The sequence below is a fragment of the Saccopteryx bilineata genome, chromosome 4 (assembly GCF_036850765.1).
Source record: "Saccopteryx bilineata isolate mSacBil1 chromosome 4, mSacBil1_pri_phased_curated, whole genome shotgun sequence".
NCBI classification, from domain to species: domain Eukaryota; kingdom Metazoa; phylum Chordata; class Mammalia; order Chiroptera; family Emballonuridae; genus Saccopteryx; species Saccopteryx bilineata.
In genome coordinates this window covers 136,465,454-136,488,081 of record NC_089493.1, presented here as the reverse complement: position 1 = coordinate 136,488,081, position 22,628 = coordinate 136,465,454, and the positions used below count along the sequence as shown (strand labels likewise).

General features: G+C 38.1%; 1 protein-coding gene across 8 annotated transcripts in view; it reads right to left on the bottom strand.

Annotated features, from left to right (window-relative positions):
* RAPGEF6 (Rap guanine nucleotide exchange factor 6) overlaps positions 1 to 22,628 on the bottom strand; it is a 225,462-nt gene that overhangs the window by 23,078 nt on the left and 179,756 nt on the right. For 5 of the 8 annotated variants that reach the window (XM_066278439.1, XM_066278445.1, XM_066278443.1 and 2 more), the window contains 4 exons: positions 19,281 to 19,492; positions 10,737 to 10,860; positions 7,816 to 7,839; positions 4,355 to 4,575 (listed from right to left, as the gene is read on the bottom strand). In XM_066278439.1, coding sequence (XP_066134536.1) covers positions 4,355 to 4,575; positions 7,816 to 7,839; positions 10,737 to 10,860; positions 19,281 to 19,492 — 581 coding nt within the window. The remainder of the gene's footprint in view (positions 1 to 4,354; positions 4,576 to 7,815; positions 7,840 to 10,736; positions 10,861 to 19,280; positions 19,493 to 22,628) is intronic. The other 3 variants (XM_066278440.1, XM_066278444.1, XM_066278447.1) reach the window with 1 other exon arrangement.

Genomic DNA, 22,628 nt, shown 5'->3' with positions numbered 1-22,628 from the left:
TATAACCTTTCTGGCCCTTAAAGTTTTAACAATAAGTGAAGCATAAAACAGATTTCTATGTTTTTGAGTATCCTAACTCAGATTTAGGGAACAAAGAAAGGCTGACAGTGAAGACAAAAGACAAAATAAATAACCTTTTATCAGCTGAAAGCAGGAATAATAAATTGTGCTCCATAAGATGATCAAGTCTATTTTGAATTATTTGGAAGAAAATATTTTTGATGATCATTCAAAGCAGGGTCAGAGTGACTTTTTTTTTTAAGTGACAGGAAGGGAGAGAGATGAGAAGCATTAACATGTAGTTATAGCACTTCAGTTGTTCACTGATTGCTTTTTATATAGGCATTGATGGGGGGGAGGCTCCAGCCAAGCCAGTGACCCCTTGCTCAAGCCAGTGACCTTGAGGTCATGTCAATGACCCCGCGGTCAAGCCAGCAACTCCATGGCTCAAGGTGGTGAGCCCATGCTCAAGCTGGATGAGCCCACACTCAAGCCGGCGACCTTGGGGATTTGAATCTGGGACCTCAGTGTCCCAGGTTTATACTTTATCCACTCTACCCCTACAGATCAGGCAGTGTCAGAGTGCTTTAATAAATATGTGTATGGGCCCTGGCTGGCTGGATCAATGGTAGAGCGTTGGCCCAGCGTGTGGCAGTCTTGGTTTTAATTCCCAGCCAGGGCACACAGGAGAAGTGCCATCTGCTTCTCCACCCTTCCCCCTCTCCGATCTCTCTCTTCCCTTCCTGCAGCCAAGGCTCCATTGGAGCAAAGTTGGCCTGGATGCTGAGGATGGATCCATGGCCTCTGCCTCACGCGCTAGAATGGCTCTGGGTTGCAACGGAGCAATGCTCCAGATGGGCAGAGCATCGCCGCCTGGTGGGCATGCTGGGTGGATCCTGGTTGGGCGCATGCAGGAGGGAGTTTGTCTCTCTGTCTCCCCACTTCTCACTTCAGAAAAATTAAAAAAAAAAAAAAAAGGCATATGGTTTTGAACAGTAAAATGTGAGAAAATTTTAAACATTCTATACACTTTTTCAGTCTTTACCCTTTTCCCATGGCTGACTCTATTCTTGATAGCTCATGTGTGGTAAGAAAATTTCCCACGTATCTTTCAAGCCTATACATATTTATTATTATTATTATTATTTTTTTGTATTTTTCCGAAGCTGGAAACTGGGAGAGACAGTCAGACAGACTCCTGCATGTGCCCGACTGGGATCCACCCGGCACGCCCACCAGGGGGCGATGCTCTGCCCACCAGGGGGCGATGCTCTGCCCCTCCGGGGCGTCGCTCTGTCGTGACCAGAGCCACTCCAGCACCCGGGGCAGAGGCCAAGGAGCCATCCCCAGTGCCCGGGCCATCTTTGCTCCAATGGAGCCTCGCTGCGGGAGGGGAAGAGAGAGAGACAGAGAGAAAGGAGAGGGGGAGGGGTGGAGAAGCAGATGGGCGCTTCTCCTGTGTGCCCTGGCTGGGAATTGAACCCGGGACCTCTGCACGCCAGGCCGACGCTCTACCACTGAGCCAAACGGCCAGGGCCCATATTTATTATTTTTTATGACCATAAACCATTTCTTGTACTGATAAGGAAACAGTGTATGTAAGTGTTCTCCAGCATTTTATTAGTGATTTTTTTTTTTTTTACTGTAATGTATTAGAACTCCTTTGTATAAGCAGTTTTTTTGGGTGCATTATCTCACTGGAATACAATCCCAATACTGGACACGTTATAGGTTGCTGTGAGGAGTAAATGACATTCCTTTGTTCTTTGAGTCTAATATTTCATCAATAAAATTTATTTTTTATTATGAGGACTAAATGACATTCTTTATAAAGTGCTTAGCATGATTACTGACATAGAATAAAATTCCTAGCTTTTATTCTTTCTTTTTCCTAATAGGTTTGATGTAGAAAGAATCATGGAGATGAAACATACACCAAACCCTTGCTTGGTGAACAGAACCTTGCTTAAATGGTAGCAATGAGATCAGACTGCATCTCCATTCCACATAGGTGTGCTTTTCATCATCCTTCTTTCCTTTTCCCATTAGTAGAAGTGTTCAAGATATTTTTGTAACAACATTTACTGAATGAATCGTTACCCTGTATGTTAAAAGTCATTGTCATATCTAAAATATTTAAATCAACATTTGGTTGTATTTTCACTCTTTTCTGCTACCGACATACTTTATTACTATGCAAATACCACACCATTTAACAATCTCAAGCTCAGCCTATGATGGTTACCATTTCCCCCAATCAATAAGATACACAGAAACAGAAAATCTGAACCTCCCCCTTCAAAATTCTGTCAACATTTAACAAGTTCTATGCTCTATGCTTCCCATTGGTGTTCCCACATGCACATACTGTTCACTTGTAATTTAAGATTATTTACTTTTATTTTTTTCTTTTACTTAAGTGAGAAACGGGGAAGCAGAAAGACAGACTCCTGTAGGCACCCCAACTTGGATCCATCTGACAAGCCCCCTACTGGGCAATGCTCGGCCGCCTCTGCAGCTGTTGCTCCATTGCTCTGCAATTGAGCTATTTTATTTTAGCATCTGAGGCAAGGACATGGAGCCATCCTCAGCACCCAAGGGTAACTTGCTCCAACAGAACCATGACTACAGGAGAAGAAGAGAGATAGAGAGAGAGAGAGAAGAGAGATGGGGAGGGGTGGAGAAGCAGATGGTTGTTTCTCCTGTGTGCCCTGACCGGAAATCAAACTTGGGAGAGCATCCAAATGCTAGGCCGACACTCTACCACTGAACAAACCAGCCAGGGCCTAAGATCATTTTTATTTTGTTGTTACAAAATATGTACTGTATCACCTTTGATTTGTGCTTTTACAACTCATGATTTCAGTGACTCAGATACACAGGTATTCTGTTTTATATTAAAAAAATCAATATTAGAATAGGCTCTCTTTTGCCCGTATTTTTTTTATATATTAACAATATCAGAATGTGTCTGATTTTTTATTTACCTTACTGACACCTATAATATATATGTTATCTCTAACAGTGTTTTAATTTCTTGTATTTTCTAGTTGGTAACTATTATCCATGAATTATTTTAAAAGATAAACATCTCATTTATTTTTACTCTTAATTTAATACAGGTAAAATGTTTTCAAACAAAAGGGCTTTGGTATAATGTTTTGGTTTTTTTTAAAAGACTTTTTATTGATATTTTTAGAGAGGGGGAAGAAAAAGGAAGAGGGAGGGAGAAAAGGAGGGAGGGAGGGGGAAGTGAGGAGAGGGAAGGGAGGAGTGGAAGCATCGACTCACGGTAGTTGCTTCTTGTTTCTCGTATGTGCTTTAACTGGGCAAGTTCAGGGATTCGAACTGGTAACCTCAGCATTCCAGGTCCACACTCTATTCATGTGCTACTATGGGTCAGGTAATGTTTTGGCTTTCATAAACAGACTTTATAATGCTTTATATTTTTATTTAAAATTTTTAAAAATTTATTCAGTGAGAGAAGGGAGGGAGGGAGGGAGAGACCAAAACATTGAGCTGCTGCTATATATGGCCTGACCAGGGATCAAACCAGTAACCTTTGCACTTAGGATGGTGCTCTAACCAACCAAGCTATCCAGCTTGGGCAAGATTTTATAATGCTTTAAAAATATTTTTTAAATTTAATTTTAATTTTAATTTATTATTATTATTTTTTTTAGTGAGGAGGAGGAGAAGCAGAGACAGACTCCTGCATGTGCCCTGATGGGGATCCACCTGGCAAGCCCACTAGGGGGTGATGCTCTGCCATTCTGGGGCCCTTTCTCCATTGCAACCGGAGCCATTTTTTTTTTTTTTTTAGCACCTGAGGTGGAGGCCATGGAGCCATCCTCAGCGCCTGGGGCTAACATGCTCCAGTTGAGTCATGGCTGCAGGAGGGGAGGAAGAGAGAGAGGGAGAGGGAAAGAGAAGGGGACAGAGAGAAAGGAGAGAGTGGTAAAGAGGGAAGGAGGGAAGAAGGGAGGAAAGGAGGGAGGGAGGGAGAGAAGCAAGATGGGGAGGGGTGGAGAAGCAGACAGTTGCTTCTCATGTGTGCCCTAACCGGAGATCAAACCTGGGACATCCACACGCTGGGCCGATGCTCTACTGCTGAGCCAACTGGCCAGGGCGATAATGCTTTTTTAAGATGAATTAGCCCGTTATTTCTGGCATAAGATAATCATTAGGAATGAATGGGATTCTCTGATTAACAGGATTACATGATGCTTGGGTTCTGTCAGTAATTTTTTGTAAGTGAAAGTTAATTTTCTTAGAACCTCAGCACAACTCTAGAGAAATAAATTTCTATTTTATTGTGCTAGTTAATGCCATATAAGAGAAAACTAGTACTCACAGGTACCATATGCAGGCTCCAACTGCAATGACATTATCTGGAACTTCTCCTCATCTGTCTCCACATCCAGACTAGAAAGATACTGCTTCACTTTCCTTGCCATCTGGGCATCCTCATAGAGCTTCTTAGCATTAAGCAGAGAGCTTCGGCGTGCTCTTTTTTTGTGAGCACCTCCCTGAACATCGAGCATGTTTGAATTTGTGCTGCCTTGGCTCAGTGACCTGGTAAGACATAGAGATCACATCTAAGAGGCTATAAAGATGAGAAGCATGGCAGACTGAAGATTAAAGAAGTTTTATTCTGTTAATGCTTTTGCATGCTGATGATGTAAATGAGTTAAAAGATGAAGAATATTAATGCAAAGTAATATGGCACATATGGCAATGTTCTAAGTTTTAAGATTTGGCAAAGTGTAGAATTCAAAAGAACAATTTTCCCCTGAACAATGAACTCCATCTGACTTGTGTTTATGCCTATGTACTACATGGCACACTGTGACAAGTAAAAGCATTCCCTTGGGCCTGGAGCTCACCCATACTTTGAGTATATAACAAGAGCCTGAGTCAAGGCAAGCCCATCATCAGCCCCATCTTTGCACCAGGGTCTTTCAGCACAGGAGTTTCTAGAGCAGCTGTCTGTCCATCTGTGCTGCTTTGGACATGCTATAGCCATCACTATACCAGTCTACCACAGGCCCACTCTCAGCATGCTGACCAATTTTAACAGTAACCAGATGTTGACCAAAATTCAAAGAGTATACCAATAAGAAAAGTAACAGGATTTATACTCAATTAAATATAGGCAGAGATCAGAAAGGTAGTAAAAAGCTACTCCATGCTTCCCCTCACAGATGGAATGGTTAGACACTATGTGGATACTAGGACTGGGGATCTGGGACCTTGGACCTTCCTTCTGCAATGTCTCTGATGTGATAGAACTGCAAGCTGGGCAGAAAGAACCACAATTCAAATTAGCTTAAGTTTCATCAAATGCTATATTTTTTGGCAAATTCCCCCTGTACAATGACTACATCTAGAACCAGAGGAAAACGAGAAAGACAGTGATATTTGTCCTTTCTAACAAGGCAAGGCAACACAAGGTTCTATGATGAATTTTATTTTAAAAGCAGTTGCCATTCCGAAATAATAAAGGTATCTATGGATATTCTAAGCCTAATATTTATCCAAAAATATTCTTAAATACATGACCACAAACCATACAATAATTTGTTCTTCAGTGCTCATGTACCCAATTAAAAACAGATACTAAAATCCTAACACTTTCATTGTAAATTAAGTGAAACAAAGTTGTGAAAGTGTTATGGTATTCTTTTTCTTTCACAATTTTAAGATTTTGAAATAGGGTATGTCTTAAATTTGATGGCAACTTTCAATGGCTATTGGTCAGGCAGAAACTGTGACATGGTTGTCACTGATTACACTTGCAGAAAATTTCAAAACTTGCAGAATAGTTTGTAGAAAATCCAATGACATTAGTGAATTACTCCTTTAACCCAGGAACCAAATGATTTTAGGAGGCAGTGAACCTGACAAGTTCAACAACACCGCAAAGCAGGAATTAAGACTAGCTGTAAGTATTTGCAAAGCCAGACTATGTGCACAGCACCGGTAGCTTTTACTTCTTTTGAGGCTCGTTTTAAAAAACATATTACCAACACACTGATGGCACATATGGCGACACTCTGGGCAAAAACTCCAGAAACTAAAAACTCTAAAAGTGATTTAGAAGACGCATATTCTGAAAAAGTTTTAACCAATTTAATTTGCTTATATTTTCCATTTTATGAATGCAAAAGGGTATTATGTGATAAAAATACATACTAAGTTTATATAAGAGCTCTTTCATTAAGTATAAATTTAGTGGGACCTAAAATAATTGTGTGTACAACAACTGTGGTCTTAGAATTAAAAAAAAAATGCAGTGAAATCAAGCCCCAAATTTAGGAGCAAATTTTAATACAAATATTTAAATATATTAAAAGTATTAAATATACATATAATTTATACTTTATATGTAAATAACTATAAATATATAATCATATGAAACAATGAATATAAAATAAAATTTAAAATATTAAATATAAATTTAAAATTAAATATAATTTTATCTTAGTTGATATTCAGAGAGAGAGAGAGCATAAATAAAAGACACATACAAAATTTCTAAAAAATGCAAACAATGTAAAACTGACAAAGTATCTTCTACTTCCAAAACAGAAAACTCTTACGCAAAAAAGAAAATACCTAGTATCTGCTGGCATCATACAGTACAATCCTAAAGCCAAATAGTCAGTGAATGTGGTATATAAATCATTCAAACACTGCAAATTCCCACTCTTCTTTATAATAAAATGCCAGGATTCAATTTCTATATTCAGCAAGAAGAACCAGAAACAACTAGTATATAAATGTGTAACACTGAAGAAAACACATGAGAAACACAAAGAAGGGAAAAGAAGGTAGAAGGAAATTCAAGTTTACCAAACTTCAACAGAAAACACGACCACAAATAAAACGGGACTCACGTTAAAGTTAGTGGCTCACAAAAACTCCTTCTTACATGTAATAAAAGCATCTAACTTCATGACTCATTAAAGTCTTAAAGTAACAAAATTCTTCTTATGTAATCTCTTCATCCACAAAAAACAATTATTTCTTCATAAAAAAATGAAAGGACTGCAGGATAATTAGATTCTAAAAATTCTGATTCTAGATAGATACCTAGCTATATATAAGCAGAGATCTATACCTACCTACTTGAACAACAAAAGGTGGCAGTTTCTGATTCTATTAGTTTTAAGAGACAAAATGGAGTCTTTAATTAAAAATAGGAGAAATTAAAATTATTTATTAACTCAATTTTATAGTATAGTTCAAACAAGGGCTGCCTCTTTTTAGAATACTGATGTAAAAACGTAACCTTTATAAACCTCATCCATTTTTATATTTATTTATGTATTTATTTTTATAAAATATGACATTTGAATAAAAGAAAATGGGGTGGACTCTAAAGTCAGAGTATCTAGGTTTGAATCCACCACTAATGAGTTGTTAAATTTGGACAACTGTATTTTGCCATCTATACCATGAGAATAACTATTTATTTCATAGGGTGGTTTGGAGAACTAAATAATTTATATAAATGCTTAGAACAGTGTACGGCACACAGCAAGCACACAACAAATATTTTCTATGATCATCATTTAACTGACCTTGCTAAATAAGAACCTTTTAAAAGGGACTTTCAGAACGTCAATAAAAAAGAAATAGCTGTTTCTATCACTACTTTCATTTTGTTAGCAAAAGGCATTTGTCAGGAATGTAGGTTGACAGGGTTAATAGAACGCATGCTATTTTATGTGCGTGCATTAATGAAAAGGATGCAGTATATGTTAAGAGTTGCACAACCTGCATTCCAGGTGCATTCATCTCTACACTTACCCCAGACTCCGCCACCTCTTCTTCCTGTAAGCAAGAGCCACAAACATTGAAGCATGTGTTTGAATAGGAAAGCACAGAAAAAAGACAACAGGTAAGAGACAGAAAAGCTTTGGAGACAGAACATGAATAGAAAAATTTTACTGGGAAAAATGGTTGCTTAACAGTAAAATTGCTTCAGTGGAATACAGAGGAATAAGTTATAAATATTCAAGGCTAAAAAATCCTACAATATTTTAAAGATTTGCTTTTAGACTAATTATATTTTTAATACGCAATTCATCTAGAGGTTTAGATTAATAAGAAGCTTAAGGAAAAACATTTATACTTAAACAAAATTAAAGGATATTTCAAAATGAATATAAAGTGATAAAAAAAAGATTTGATTTTTTTTATTAAACAAGAACATCAGAAAAGCAAATGACAAATAAAAGAAAGTTGTTTGACTATGCAAATGAGATGCAAAACCAACTTTTATTTCATTGGTGAAAATGCACTACACAAAAGGCTGAAAGTACTTGAGTATCTATCTGCACGTTCCCTGATCCTCTAATTCTTGTGAGCAGTAAATTTACTAAAAATTGTGAATTCAAGGTTTTTAGGGAAGAGAACAAATTAAGGGATAGAACTTTTAAACATTTTTTGGAAAGGATTTTTGAGTCACTTAAGTGATGGATAAAATTAACAAGAAACAAAAATCTATAATGTCACTTTTAAGTGCAGAAATTCTCTGACTGTATTTTATAAGAAATTTTGACCAGAATATCCAACTTAAAAAAATATAAAATTTTTTGTAGTATTGTATATTTTATATAGTACAACTGGAGTGAATAGTTTTTTTATTCTTAATTTTTCCCATTTTTGCCCCCCTTCATCTCCCACCAGCCTCAGCACACCCCAGGCCTGCACCTAGTGAGTTTCAGTGTGGACAACTCAAGATTCTAGTTTTTGGCCAGTAAATTGATTACTGTTAAAATAAAAGAGGTTACTTTACTTTGTCCACACTACGTAATATGTACCACCAAAATGGACAATTATTTGCTTAAGAAAAATAGTACATTTCAGTAATGAATGACAAACAGAACTGATTCGGGAGAACTTCAGTCCGATCTAACTATAAACATTTTATTTCTTTCTATATTGTATTCTGCTCGGCCCCAGCCATTTCCAAGAAAACAATCAAGTTTATTAATTTCTTCTTCAGTTTTTTCATTCTTTGTTCATTTCTGAAGCATAGCTGGTACTCAGTATATCATTAACTGGTCTAGCAGAGTCTCAAATTTATTATGTCTTCAGGAATCAGAGTGCCAACATATGTGAGTACACGAAGGACCATGTAAGACAACACACAGTGGTGGGGCCACTGGACAGGGACATGCAACAACATCAAAAAAACCTCAAATAACAAAGAAACAAAAAACCTTTCTCTAGGTCTGCTTTGGTTCCTGGTTCTTACTGTTTTCCACTTCCACACTGCTGAGCAATGACATCTCTCATTATAGATAGTGACCTCAGGGACATTAGTGAGATGGACAGAGAAGATGAGGTCTGACATCCCTTCCTCCATATTTTGAGGATCTCTAAACTAGAGCAACCACTAGACCAACTATTTACAAAAAACAGAAACACCTGAACAATAATTCAAATAAAGCTAAACTAAAAAACCAATCCTAACACATACTAATTGGTTATAAAAACTCCATCTCCAATTTTTTTAAGAACCAGCATTTTTGTTTTCTTAGTGAACTGTATTTTTTTTTTTTTTGTATTTTTCTGAAGTTGCAGTCAGACAAACTCCCGCATGTGCCTGACCGGGATCCACCCAGCATGCCCACTAGGAGGTGATGCTCTGCCCATCCGGGGTGTCGCTCTGCCACAATCAGAGCTATTCTAGCGCCTGAGGCAGAGGCCACAGAGCCATCCTCAGCGCCCAGGCAAACTTTGCTCCAATGGAGCCTTGTGGGAGGGGCTGCGGGAGGGGAAGAGAGAGACAGAGAGGAAAGAGAGGGGGAGCGGTGGAGAAGCAGATGGTGCTTCTTCTGTGTGCCCTGACCAGGAATCAAACCTGGGACTCCCGCACGCCAGGCCAATGCTCTACCACTGAGCCAACTGGCCAGGGAGTGAACTGTATTTTTTAAGCCAGAGGAATTGTGGTCTGCCTCTGTTAATATTTCATTTTTAAAGCTCTTTCTGTACTGAAGCTATGCACAAAGGCCCAGAGGAAAATCAGACCTAAAATTAAAGCTCTGTTTACTCTGAAATATTTTAAAATTACTGGAACAGCTTGATAACATACTTTAAGTTTCATAGAATTTGAGGAAGATTTTGTTATTAAAAATGAATTTTAAAAAGCATTCTTAGAAGATCAGGTTAATATGGAATACAAATAGTATTTTTCCATTTTTATTAAGAAGGAACATGTTTAAATGTGCACTTTCTAAATTCTGTTTAAAGATGTTACACAGCAGCACCATGACTTCAGAAAAAGAATATCTTTTAAAAGAATAAAATATGACTTAGATGTAAACAGAACCTAACCAAATGAAAGTATTTATATCTTCTGTGATAACTTACGTAAAAATCAACAACTTACACTTAAGTTAGCTAATATTTTAAATAACAAAAATACAGAACTATTCACGTACTCAAAAAAGCAACGCACAACTAGGGTTCAAATCTCAGCAAATTATGTAATCCTGGACACTACACCTAACTGCTCTAAATTTCAGTTTCTTCATATGTAAAAGGAAGGACAGTATCATCTACCTTTAGGAGTTACTGCAATAAATGATTACTTTGAGCTTGTGCAAAGCACCCTGTACAACACAAAACAAATGGTAAATGGTCAAATAATGACAAATATTATTTCACTTATATCACTCTTGATGCCACTCTGTAACATTTTTACATACTTCAATGCATACCTCTGTCTGAACATCATAGCTGGGTCCATGTTAGCAGAAGTCATTCGAATAACTTGACGGATTTCTTTGGCAATCATTCTTAGCTTCTCAAAATTTACTAAACCATCTACCTTGGAGTCATTTCCTGTGGAATGAAAAATTTTAATTTTCAAAATTAAAGTATCTATACAAAGGTAGCAGAAGTCAATTTATTATTCTTGGGGGGGGGCTATAAGATCTTTCCTTCTCAAACCGCCACTCTCATTTATAGGAATTGATAAAACTATAGATAATTTAATCCTGTGCCCAGGGAATGAGCTGTTGGGAGGGATTCTATTCCTAGGGGGTAATGATTATGAATACCACAAAATAATAAACAGCATAGCTTCTAAAACCAATTTCATTATGCTTTAGGCACACTTGTAAAATGTGCAGCCTCGCACATCTGCCTCTCCAGATGCTCAGCCCACTCTCAGGCAGTGTATACTTCAGTTTTAACCAGAGACCACAAAGAGTGAGCTTGGGTTCAATTAACCCAGTTTTCTATGATTTGCAGTGTTTTTTTAAACTTTTTTTTAAAGGACTTAATTTTTCAGAGAGGAGAGAGAGAGAGAGAGAGAAAGAGGAATAGAGAGTGAGAGAGAGAAGGGAGAGGAGCAGGAAGCATCAACTCCCATATGTGCCTTGACCAGGCAAGCCCAGGGTTTCAAACCGGTGACCTCAGTGTTCCAGGTCGACGCTTTATCCACTGCACCACCACAGGTCAGGCGATTTGCAATATTTGAAAAATTGTTAAAAGAACTCAACATTTAAGAAACAAGATAGCACACGAAAATAAAAATTTCTGACTTCCTTTGAAGGAAAAAAGAGGGGTTAGGTGGGAGATTAAATAATAGGTCTATTTTCCCAAATGGCAGTAATTAGTTAAAATTAAGAGGTGGATGGCTAGTAAGTATAAACATTTTCCAGTTTGCCACTCACTTTCCCAGAATTTAAATTTATAATCATGACTTTAATCATTTAGCACAAATTTGCTTCTTCATAAGTTATATTTTTGTTTTTGTTAAGTAGTTTTAAGAAAAATTCATATATAATCCTTATTCCAAAACAAGGTAAAGATACTACCAAGAAAGAAAACTATAGGCCAATATCCCTGATGAACTTAGATGCTAAAATTCTCAACAAGATATTAGCAAATTGGATCCAGTAATACATGAAAAAAATCATACATCATGATCAAGTGGGATTTATTCTAGGGAGGCAAGGCTGGTACAATATTTGCAAATCAATCAACGTGATTCATCATATAAACAAAAGGAAGGAGAAAAAAATCACATGATAGTATCAACAGATGGAGAAAAAGCATTTGATAAAATTCAGCACCCATTTATGATCAAAACTCTCAGCAAAATGGGAATACAGGGAACATACCTCAACATGATAAAGGCCATCTATGACAAACCCACAGCCAACATCATACTCAATGGGCAAAAATTAAAAGCAATACCCTTAAGATCAGGAACAAGGCAGAGGTGCCCCCTTTCACCACTCTTATTCAACATAGTTCTGGAAGTCCTAGCCACAGTACTCAGACAAGAAGAAGAAAGAAAAGGCATCCAAATTGGAAAAGAAGAAGTAAAACTTTCATTATTTGCTGATGACTTGATACTGTACACATAGAAAACCCTAAAGTCTCAGTCAAAAAACTACTAGAACTGATAAATGAATTCAGCAAGGTGGCAGGTTATAAAATCAATATTCAGAAATCAGTAGTGTTTATATACACCAACAATGAACTGTCTGAAAGAGAAATTAAGGAAACAATCCCCTTCACTATTGCAACCAAAAAAACAAAGTACCCAGGAGTAAATTTAACTGAGGAAGTTCAAGACTGTACTTGGAAAATTATAAAACATTGATAAAAGAAATCAAGGAAGATACAAACAAGTGGAAGCATATACCGTGTTCATGGATAGGAAGAAAAACCATCATTAAAATGTCTATACTACCCAAAGCAATCTATAAATTCAATGCAATTCCTATTAAAATACCAATGACATACTTTAAAGATATAGAACAAATATTCCAAAAATTTATATGGAACCAAAAAAGAACATGAATAGACTCAGCAATCTTGAAAAAAAAAATAAAGCAGGGGTATCATACTTCCTGATATCAAGTTATACTACAAGGCCACTGTACTCAAAACAGCCTGGTACTGACATAAGAACAGGCATACAGATCAATGGAACAGAACAGAGAACCCAGAAATAAACTCACAGCTTTATGGTCAACTGATATTCGACAAAGGAGGTAAGAGCATACAATGGACAGTCTCTTTAACAAATGGTACTGGGAAAATTGGACAAATACATGCAAAAAAATGAAACTAGACCACTAACTTACACCATTTACAAAAAATAAACTCAAAATGCATTAAAGACTTGAATGTAAGTCGTGAAACCATGATCATCTTGGAAGAAAACATAGGCAGTAAGCTCTCCAACATCTCTTGCAGCAATATTATTTGATGATTTAACTTCATGGGCAAGTGAAATAAAGGTTGAGATGAACAAATGAAACTATATCAAACTAAAAAGGTTTTGTACAGCAAAAGACAACATGAGCAAAATAAAAAGACAACCCACACAATGGGAGAACATCTTCACCAACATGTCTGATAAAGGGTTAATAACCAAAATCTACAAAGAACTTGTAACACCAGGAAAGTAAACAATTCAATCAAAAATTGGGCAAAAGAACTGAATAGACACTTTTCTAAGAGGACATACAGATGGCAATGGGCATATGAAAAAATGTATAACATCACTAATCATTAGAGAAATGCAAATTAAAACCACAATGAGATACCCCCTCACACCTGTCAGAATGGCGCTCATTAACAAAACAACACATAACAAGTGCTGGCGAGGATGTGGAGAAAAGGTAACCCTCCTGCACTGCTGGTAGGAATGCAGACTGGTGCAGCCACTGTGGGAAACAACATGGAGATTCCTCAAAAAAATAAAAATAGAACTGCCTTTTGGCCCAGCTATCTCACTGCTAGGAATATATCCTAAGAATAACAAATCACCAATTCAAAAGGAGAAATGCACCCCCATGTTCACTGCAGCATTGTTTACAATAGCCAAGATCTGGAAACAGCTAAAGTGTTCATCAGTAGACAAGTGGATCAAAAACCTATGGTAGGCCCTGGCCGGTTGGCTCAGCAGTAGAGCATCGGCCTGGCGTGCAGGGGACCCGGGTTTGATTCCCGGCCAGGGCACATAGGAGAAGCGCCCATTTGCTTCTCCATCCCCCCCCTCCTTCCTCTCTGTCTCTCTCTTCCCCTCCCGCAGCCAAGGCTCCATTGGAGCAAAGATGGCCCAGGCACTGGGGATGGCTTCTTGGCCTCTGCCCCAGGTGCTAGAGTGGCTCTGGTCGCAGCAGAGTGACACCCCGGAGGGGCAGAGCATCACCCCTGGTGGGCGTGCCGGGTGGATCCCGGTCGGACGCATGCGGGAGTCTGTCTGACTGTCTCTCCCCGTTTCCAGCTTCAGAAAAATACAAAAGAAAAAAACAAAAACAAAAACAAAAAAACAACAAAAAAAACCATGGTACATATACACAATGGAAAATACTACGTGGCTGTGAAATAGAAGGAAATCTTACCCTTTGCAACAACATGGATGGACCTGGAGTCTATTATGTTAAGCGAATAAGCCAGGCAGAGAAAGAAAAATATGTGGCTTCACTCATATGAGGAATACAATGAATAATGAGAACTGGGGAATGGAAGAGAGGCAGAGAAGGGATCAAAGAGTCCAAGAGGAAAGCGGGCAGAAAGAAAGGGGATGAGAAGAGGGGATCAAAGAAACACATTAGTGAAAGTATATAAACATAACACAGAGAGATAGAGGGCAGGATAGTAAGTTATACAGGAAAAGGGGGAGGGCGATGGGGGTAGAGGGCAAAGAGGGTGTCAAGGAGAACAAGAGGGAAGGGAAGGAGATATATTCGGGGCTACACTTGTAACTATGTAAACACAACAAATTAAAATCAATAAAAAAATTCATATAACTTTCAAATGGTCTTTTTTTCTTTGAAGAGAGTATGTAGGAGACCAGACTAAGTCTGTTTGTTGGCTTATCCAGTTAAACCACAAGGCAAAAAATATATTGCAAGGGCAATCTGACTGTATATATAGTAGTGTTTTGTTTTTATCTTTAAGAGTTAGCATATCCCCATCTATCGCCATGGCAGCCCTTGAGGTGTCTCTGTAGAACTCCATGTTCTTGAAGACAAGTTGGACATAAATCTGGAACACAAAGGGGCTTCCCTTCTCCTAGTAAACAGCACCTATATATTGGACATATGAATTTTTCAGAGTCTCAACATGAGTTGGAAGGAAAATAATCACCAAAAACACTTTCACATAAACATTTTTGAGGGAGCACGTCACTGCGCTGTAATAACCTTCTTATGAAAAAAGAGTGATAATAAAAGGGGTGACAGTAATACTAGATAATTTGAATGTTCCTGCTAGGGACACATGCTGATTTCAGAAAAGAGCAATGCTGAACTGAAAACTTAGTGCCATCCTGACTTCTGAGGTTACAGGAAAGAACTTAAGTTCAGGTAAACGTCCAGTGCTTTGGGTTGGGATCCTAAAGGGATTTATCCTGGGATTAAGAATGAACTGAAGGTAGACTGGGATAAAAGTTCAAAGTTAAATTATCTCAAATTGTGAAAATGTATTAATGTAATTTTTTATTGCTAGCAATCCTGTTGCCTGATAGAAGCAAGCTTTGATTCTCTCTAGAGGATTGGAAAATCACCTAAAACTTCAGAAGTTTGTAAATTTTTTAAGTGACAGAGACAGAGAGAGGGACAGACAGAAAAAAAAGGAGATAAGAAGCATCCATTCTTTGTTGCGGCACCTTAGTTGTTCATGGATTGCTTTCTCATATGTGCCTTGACTGGGGGCTTTAGCAGAGCCAGTGACCCCTTGCTCTAGCCAGTGACCATGGTGGTCATGTCTGTGATACCATGCTCAAGCCAACAACCCCGTGCTCAAGCCAGAGGAGCCCGCACTCAAGCTGGTGACCTTGGGTTTCGAACCTGGGTCCTCTGCATCCCAGGTAAACACTCTATCCACTGCTCCACCACCTGGTCAGGCTATTTCTGTAATTTTTAAATACACAATATTCACTTGGTCAAAAATAACCACGGCCGGCCATCAGGTAAAAAGATAACACAATGAAAATGAAAAAAATAAAAAAGGAAAGAGAATGGTATCCACAAAAGATCCAGGTTATGGAGTTATTAGAAATAGATTTTTAAACAACTATGTTGAATATGTGCAAAGATACAAAAAACAACACTGAGACCTTTGGCAGAGAGCAAGATAGACAAATAAATATAAACTATAAAACTGAAAAACAAAACAAAACAAAAACAACCCAAAATAACTGGAATTAGAAATCACTAATAAATTTAACAGTAAATTAGACATGATTGGAGAGAGAATTAATAAATTGGAAAATAGGTTGGAAAAACTATCCATAATAAAGAATGGTGATACAAAAAGATGAGAAACACAGAAAATATGAGACAGTAGGGGCAGTAATCAGGTCTAACAGAAGTGAAATCAAAATCCCTAAAGAAAAGCTCATAGGAGAACATATAAAAAATTTAAAGACAGAACAGTAGGATTTTCCAAAACTGATGAAAAATATCAAAACAAAGCTTTTAAGATTTTAAATAAACGATTAAAAAGAGCAGAATACAGTTAAAAAGAACAGCAAGTAAGACTGACAACTGTCTTTTTAACATTAACAATGGAAATGAGAAGACAATGAAATGTTTTCTAACATGTTGAAAGATAACTGCCAACCAAAATTATGCCTTAAGAATATCAAGTAAAAATATTTTCAAATAAACAAAAACTAACACATTTCATTACTATCAGAGTTGTACTTAAGAGACTAAAGTAAATCCCCCAGCAATATGGCAGCTTTAAAGTACAGAGAAGAAAAAACAAAATGTAACCAAAAAAACCACAGTAGGCCCTGGCTGGTTGGCTCAGCGGTAGAGTGTCAGCCCGGGTTCAATTCTCAGCCAGGGCACACAGAAGTGCCCATCTGCTTCTCCACCCCTCCCCCTCTCCTTCCTCTCTCTCTCTCTCTTCCCTTCCTGCAGCCAAGGCTCCATTGGAGCAAAGCTGGCCTGGGTCCATGGCCTCTGCCTCAGGTGCTAGAATGGCTTTTGCCGCAATGGTGCAATGTCCCAGATGGGCAAGAGCATCACCCCCTGGTGGGCATGCTGGGTGGATCCCGGTCGGGCGCATGAGGGAGTCTGACTGCCTCCTCGCTTCTAACTTCGGAAAAATACAAAACCAAACAAACTAGAAACAAACAAAAACACAGTAAATCATCATCACATGGGTAAAGCTAAATAAATACTGACTTTACTAAACAATGGTAGTTAACATGTGAGATTTAAAGGCATGGCAACAAATGCATGTAAGTTATAGGTGAGCAAATAAAATGTAAATGGTCTAACTTCTTTGCTCGACACACAGAAAAGTACTAATAAATATTTAACTAATATCAACAAGTATAAATACTATAATTGTCTACTGTAACAACAGAAAAATAGTGAAGTAGTGTCTAGTTATCTAGTTTTCAGAGTAGGACAAATACCATGTCACCTCAACTCCCCCAAAAAACAATTCAGGAAGATTGTAGATAAAACATATGATAAAAGATCAGTAAGCTAGGCTTTTAAAACTAAGAACTTGCTGTTCATCAAAAGAAACCTTAAGAGAGTCAAAAGGAAAGTTGTTTTATACCCTGGATTTATAAAAATTTCTTACAAGTTTATTAAACAGAAGACAACGTAATAAAAAATTGGCAAGAAACTCAAATTGATAATTGACAAGAGGACAAATATATAAAGGATGCTCTTCCTCATTATTAATAAGGGAAATGCACATTAAACCTCAAAACTGTTGACATAGATAAAAATAAAGATTTATCCGGTGTTGGTAAGAATGAGGAACGATAAGAACTCGAAAAACACTGCCAGTGTTCCACTTTACTAGATAATGTAGTCAACTTTAGAAAACATTTTAGCATTATCTAGTTGACTACACAAATATCAGGACCCATAAATTCCACCCTAAGTTATATCAAACAAAATGCATGTGGACTGAGAGAGATGTACAAGGATATGTGCAATAACACCATTATTCATAACAGATGAACAGTGGAAACCATCAAATACTCATCAACAAAACGGGTAATACAAAATAGTTTGTGTTTTTTTTTTGTATTTTTCTGAAGCTGGAAACGGGGAGAGACAGTCAGACAGACTCCCGCATGCGCCCGACCGGGATCCACCCGGCACGCCCACCAGGGGTGACGCTCTGCCCACCAGGGGGTGATGCTCTGCCCCTCTGGGGCGTTGCTCTGCCGCAACCAGAGCCACTCTAGCGCCTGGGGCAGAGGCCAAGGAGCCATCCCCAGCGCCCGGGCCATCTTTGCTCCAATGGAGCCTTGGCTGCGGGAGGGGAAGAGAGAGATAGAGAGGAAGGAGGGGGGGTGGAGAAGCAAATGGGCGCTTCTCCTATGTGCCCCAGCCGGGAATCGAACCCAGGTCCCCCGCACGCCAGGCCGACGCTCTACCGCTGAGCCAACCGGCCAGGGCCACAAAATAGTTTTAAATAAGTACAACTATACTCAGAAACACGAAAAGAGCTCCCAAATCCAAAATGTTGACCAAAATAAGCTAGAAAACCAAAACAAAACATAAAATGGTAAACATATCCTGTGTTTCTATTTATATAGTATTCAAGAGCAGGCAGAACTAAAACACAGTATTTAGAAGTCAGAACAGTAGTTACCTTTGTGGAAGAAGATGAGGATGATAAGTAGGAAGGGGCAGGTATGAGCTCCTGGGAGCCTGGCAATGTTTTATTTTCGGTCTGATATTGGTTATATCAGTGTTTCTGCAAATGTACTAGGTTGTTTAAATTGTTTTGGGCACTTTTCTGTATGTGTTGAGTAGCTTAAAGAAAAGCTGGAAAAAATATTACTAAACAAAACCCATTATGATCAAACTGTCTTATCTTTTTTTTTTTTTATTTTTTTTATTTTTTTTTTATTTATTCATTATAGAGAGGGGGGAGAGAGAGAGAGAGAAGGGGGGAGGAGCAGGACGCATCAACTCCCATATGTGCCTTGACCAGGCAAGCCCAGGGTTTTGAACCGGCAACCTCAGTGTTTCCAGGTTGATGCTTTATCCACTGCGCCACCACAGGTCAGGCAAACTGTCTTATCTTGATGTAAGTGAAGTTTATGTTTAAATGAAGAGGCTAAAATATCCAAATTTGCTTTTGTCAATAATGTGGGTTTGGATTCCTAAAATTTGTTACATTTACCTGGGTAATGCTTTAGTGATATATAATAATTAGACTGAAAAGATATATTCAATATAATAAATCACACTGACCTAGATTTAGCTGAAGCTAAACATGTTAATTTTCAAATAACTTATAAATACCTTCATGTAGAAATGTCATATCTTTCTTGACAACGGGGAAGAGTGGAATAATTGGAGGCTGCATGCTTTGACTACTGAGAATATTTCTATACTTTGCCATGTTTCTAGACGGATCAAAAAGGTCTTGCAGATCTTGCAGGTGTTTCTCATATTTGCTTGGTAACTTTTCCCAAGTACCTCTCAGTCGTGCTACAGATGCCAGGTTCAAGCCACTGCCAAAGATGAGAATAAAAACATTAAAAAGGAACTTGATAAGAGAGAGAGGACTCAGGTGGGTAAAGTGCACACATCAAGTGTTTCTAATAAAGCTAAAATAAGCAGGGACATATTTCAATGTGTTGAAATAAACAGTAAATCATGAAAAAATAAAAAGGACTCTGTGATCTTAAAACGAGAAAATCCTCTCTCTACATTACTTGCCTGCTGTTGTAAACCAATAGACTGTATTGGAGGCTGCATGCTTTGACTACTGAGAATATTATAGTTTGCATGTAACTGACAAATAATAATTCCATAAAACATACACTTAACTTTAAAACTTCCAACTATCACATGTTTTTGTTTTACTTGGAAATAACTTTATGGAGACATTATCTATTTGTGAGTGGTTTATGGAATGCTGAATACAACTGTTTTATATGTGAGGCAATTTCTGGGGCTGACTCAGCCTTCCTCCTGAGGTTTTGTCCACTAACGCCCCTGATTACAACACTTCTACATCCTGACAGTCGAATCCTGTCCCCTGGGGCTCCACACATTCAATGTCCCTTTCTACAGGGTTTTAAACAACTCAGATAGCCCTAACTTGAATTAGGCAATTAAGCTCCAACTCTTCCCTATCCCTTTATTTCTATAACACCTCCACAGGCAGGCGGTCACATGAATAAGCACATAAATAGTGCAATTTTCTTTTTATTAAATTAAAAAAATATTTTTTTGAGAGAGAGAGAAGCACTGACTTGTTCCATTTATTTATGCATTCACTGGTTGACTCCTGTACGTGCCCTGACTGAGGATCGAACTTGCAACCTTGACATATTGGGACGATACTCTAAACCAACTGAAGTACCTGGCCAGGGCAGTGCCTTAATTTTCTTATTAGTAATCCCACTTTTATTCTAAGTCACCTGACTTTCAATCACATCACTGCATTTAAAATGTTCTCTTGCGTTCTGATTTTAAGGTGTGGAGTTAAGGTATCTTCATTCCCTTTGATTCTCAAAAAACCATCCCAAACAACTACAAGGATGAACAACAAATGCAAATTTCATCTCCACTGAAACTGGTATCTGTAACTGCTAAATCCATTAGAAAGGATACGAAAAATAGTCAAGATAAAATAGGAGTATGCAAAATACTGAAAAATGATGTCCACAGATGAAAAGCTCAATGAAAGCTGATATAGCACAGTTCTTCAAAGCAAGTATAACACTGAAGACAAAAACATCATCCTTTATTTAATACAACAGTAGGCTGAGAGAATAGGCAGGAGCTAGACTCTGTTCTTTTTACCATTAGGGAGTGTCAAGGAAAGAAAGATTGTAACAGTACACAGAGTAATAGAACATTTTGCTGAGAAGCAGTTTAGCAGACAGGATAAAAGGGAGAAACTGAGCTGTAAGCAGCCTAAAGGTACCAATCTCCATTAGTTGAAAAGAAGTTAAGGGTAAAACAATTCACATACAAGCTTCATTCCTGCTGGCCTGCAACACTACCCTGGCTCCTCTCCCACATGAACCTCTTGCAAATAGATGGTACAGGAAAACTCATGTCATTTAAAAAGAAGGACTGAACACAGGATCTATAACAAGCTGCCACAGGAAAAATAGTTAAAAAACACAAAGCAGAAAAATGCTGCCAACAACTAAATAAAAATTGGGAATAATCAACAACCTAGTTGTGATTTTTAAATGAATCAGTGAAGTAAATAAAGAGCTTAATGCAATGATACTAAGAGCTTAGGAAAAATATGGTAAGAGAAGTTGATTAAAAGGATAATAAAGTTTAGGAAAAAAATAGAAAAAAAATAAAGCCAATACATTGGAACCCATGTAAATAAAAAGGTGAAACTGCTAAAAACTTGTGCAAGTGATATGGAGGAAAAGATTAATAAAAGCAATCAAATGAAATGGACAGCTGAAAAGGATGAGAGAAAATAATAGATATGGAAGACACAAGAGATGGAAAATCTGTATAAGCAGTATCCTTGAAGAAGGAAACAAAAATAGTGGACCTGAAAAAATATTTAAAGGTACAATTTAAGAAACTTTCCAGAAACAAAAGAATTGAATTTACAGACTGAGTAGACACCACCATTCCAGAGAACCTAACACAGAACTAAAAAGATATAGAAGCATCAATGTAAAGGTAAATGACTTCAGAGATAAGGAAAAAATCTAGGGAGTAATCTCAGAAATTTAAACAGCTACATAAAATGCTAGTTGTAGAGCCAATGTCTATTAAGTTTCCAAGAAATAATGTTTTCATTTTGTTTTGTTTTTAAGAGAGAGAGAGACAGGAATATCCAGCTGCTCCATATGTGCCCAGACTGGGGAATCAAACCAGCAACCTCTGTGGTCTGGGACAACACTCCAACCAACTGAGTGACGTGGTCATAGCTCCAAGAAAGGATATGTGAGAAAAGAATTTTAAAGCCAAACAAACTGTCATTGAAGTTCAAAGGCAATAGAAAGGCATTCTCAATATGTTCAGGAAATACACAGAGTTCCCAAAATTTCAACCAAGAGATGACTGGCAGATTGATGTCAGCATAATGGTAGCATAAGACAGTCCTCATTTTATTTCCCCACTTCAACAACAAAAATTTAGCATGTATCCATGAACAGAAGTGCCTCTGATGGAGTTGTGGGATTCATCACCACATAGCAGGGGACCTGGGAGGAGCCTTGCCCACAGGTGTACCAGGTAACAGGTGGCTAAACTTTGGTACCAACTGTGGAGCCCCCAGGAGAGTGTCAGCAGTTCTGGCTCCTCTCGGCTGTGGTCTGGGAAGACCTGTGGAACATGGACTTGGGAAGTCACCTATAGACAAGAGAGCCTTGTGGAAGTCCAGGTTTCCAGAGATGTTCCAACATTTTGTTGGAATAAAAACTAGTTTGGTTACTGTGCCCGGGTCAGCTGATGGCCCGTGATTTCTCCCACACAGAAAAGGGAAAGCGTATGAGTAAATGCTTGGCTTCCTTCGCTGTTTGGGACACTGTCAAAGACACTCACTTCTCTCTCAGAGAATCTAGAGCATCCCAGGAAAGCTCCATGACTGCAGGGAGATGATCAGTGTGGATATAAGATTCCTGGAGGGCATTAAAGGGCTGCAGTTTCTGCTGATGC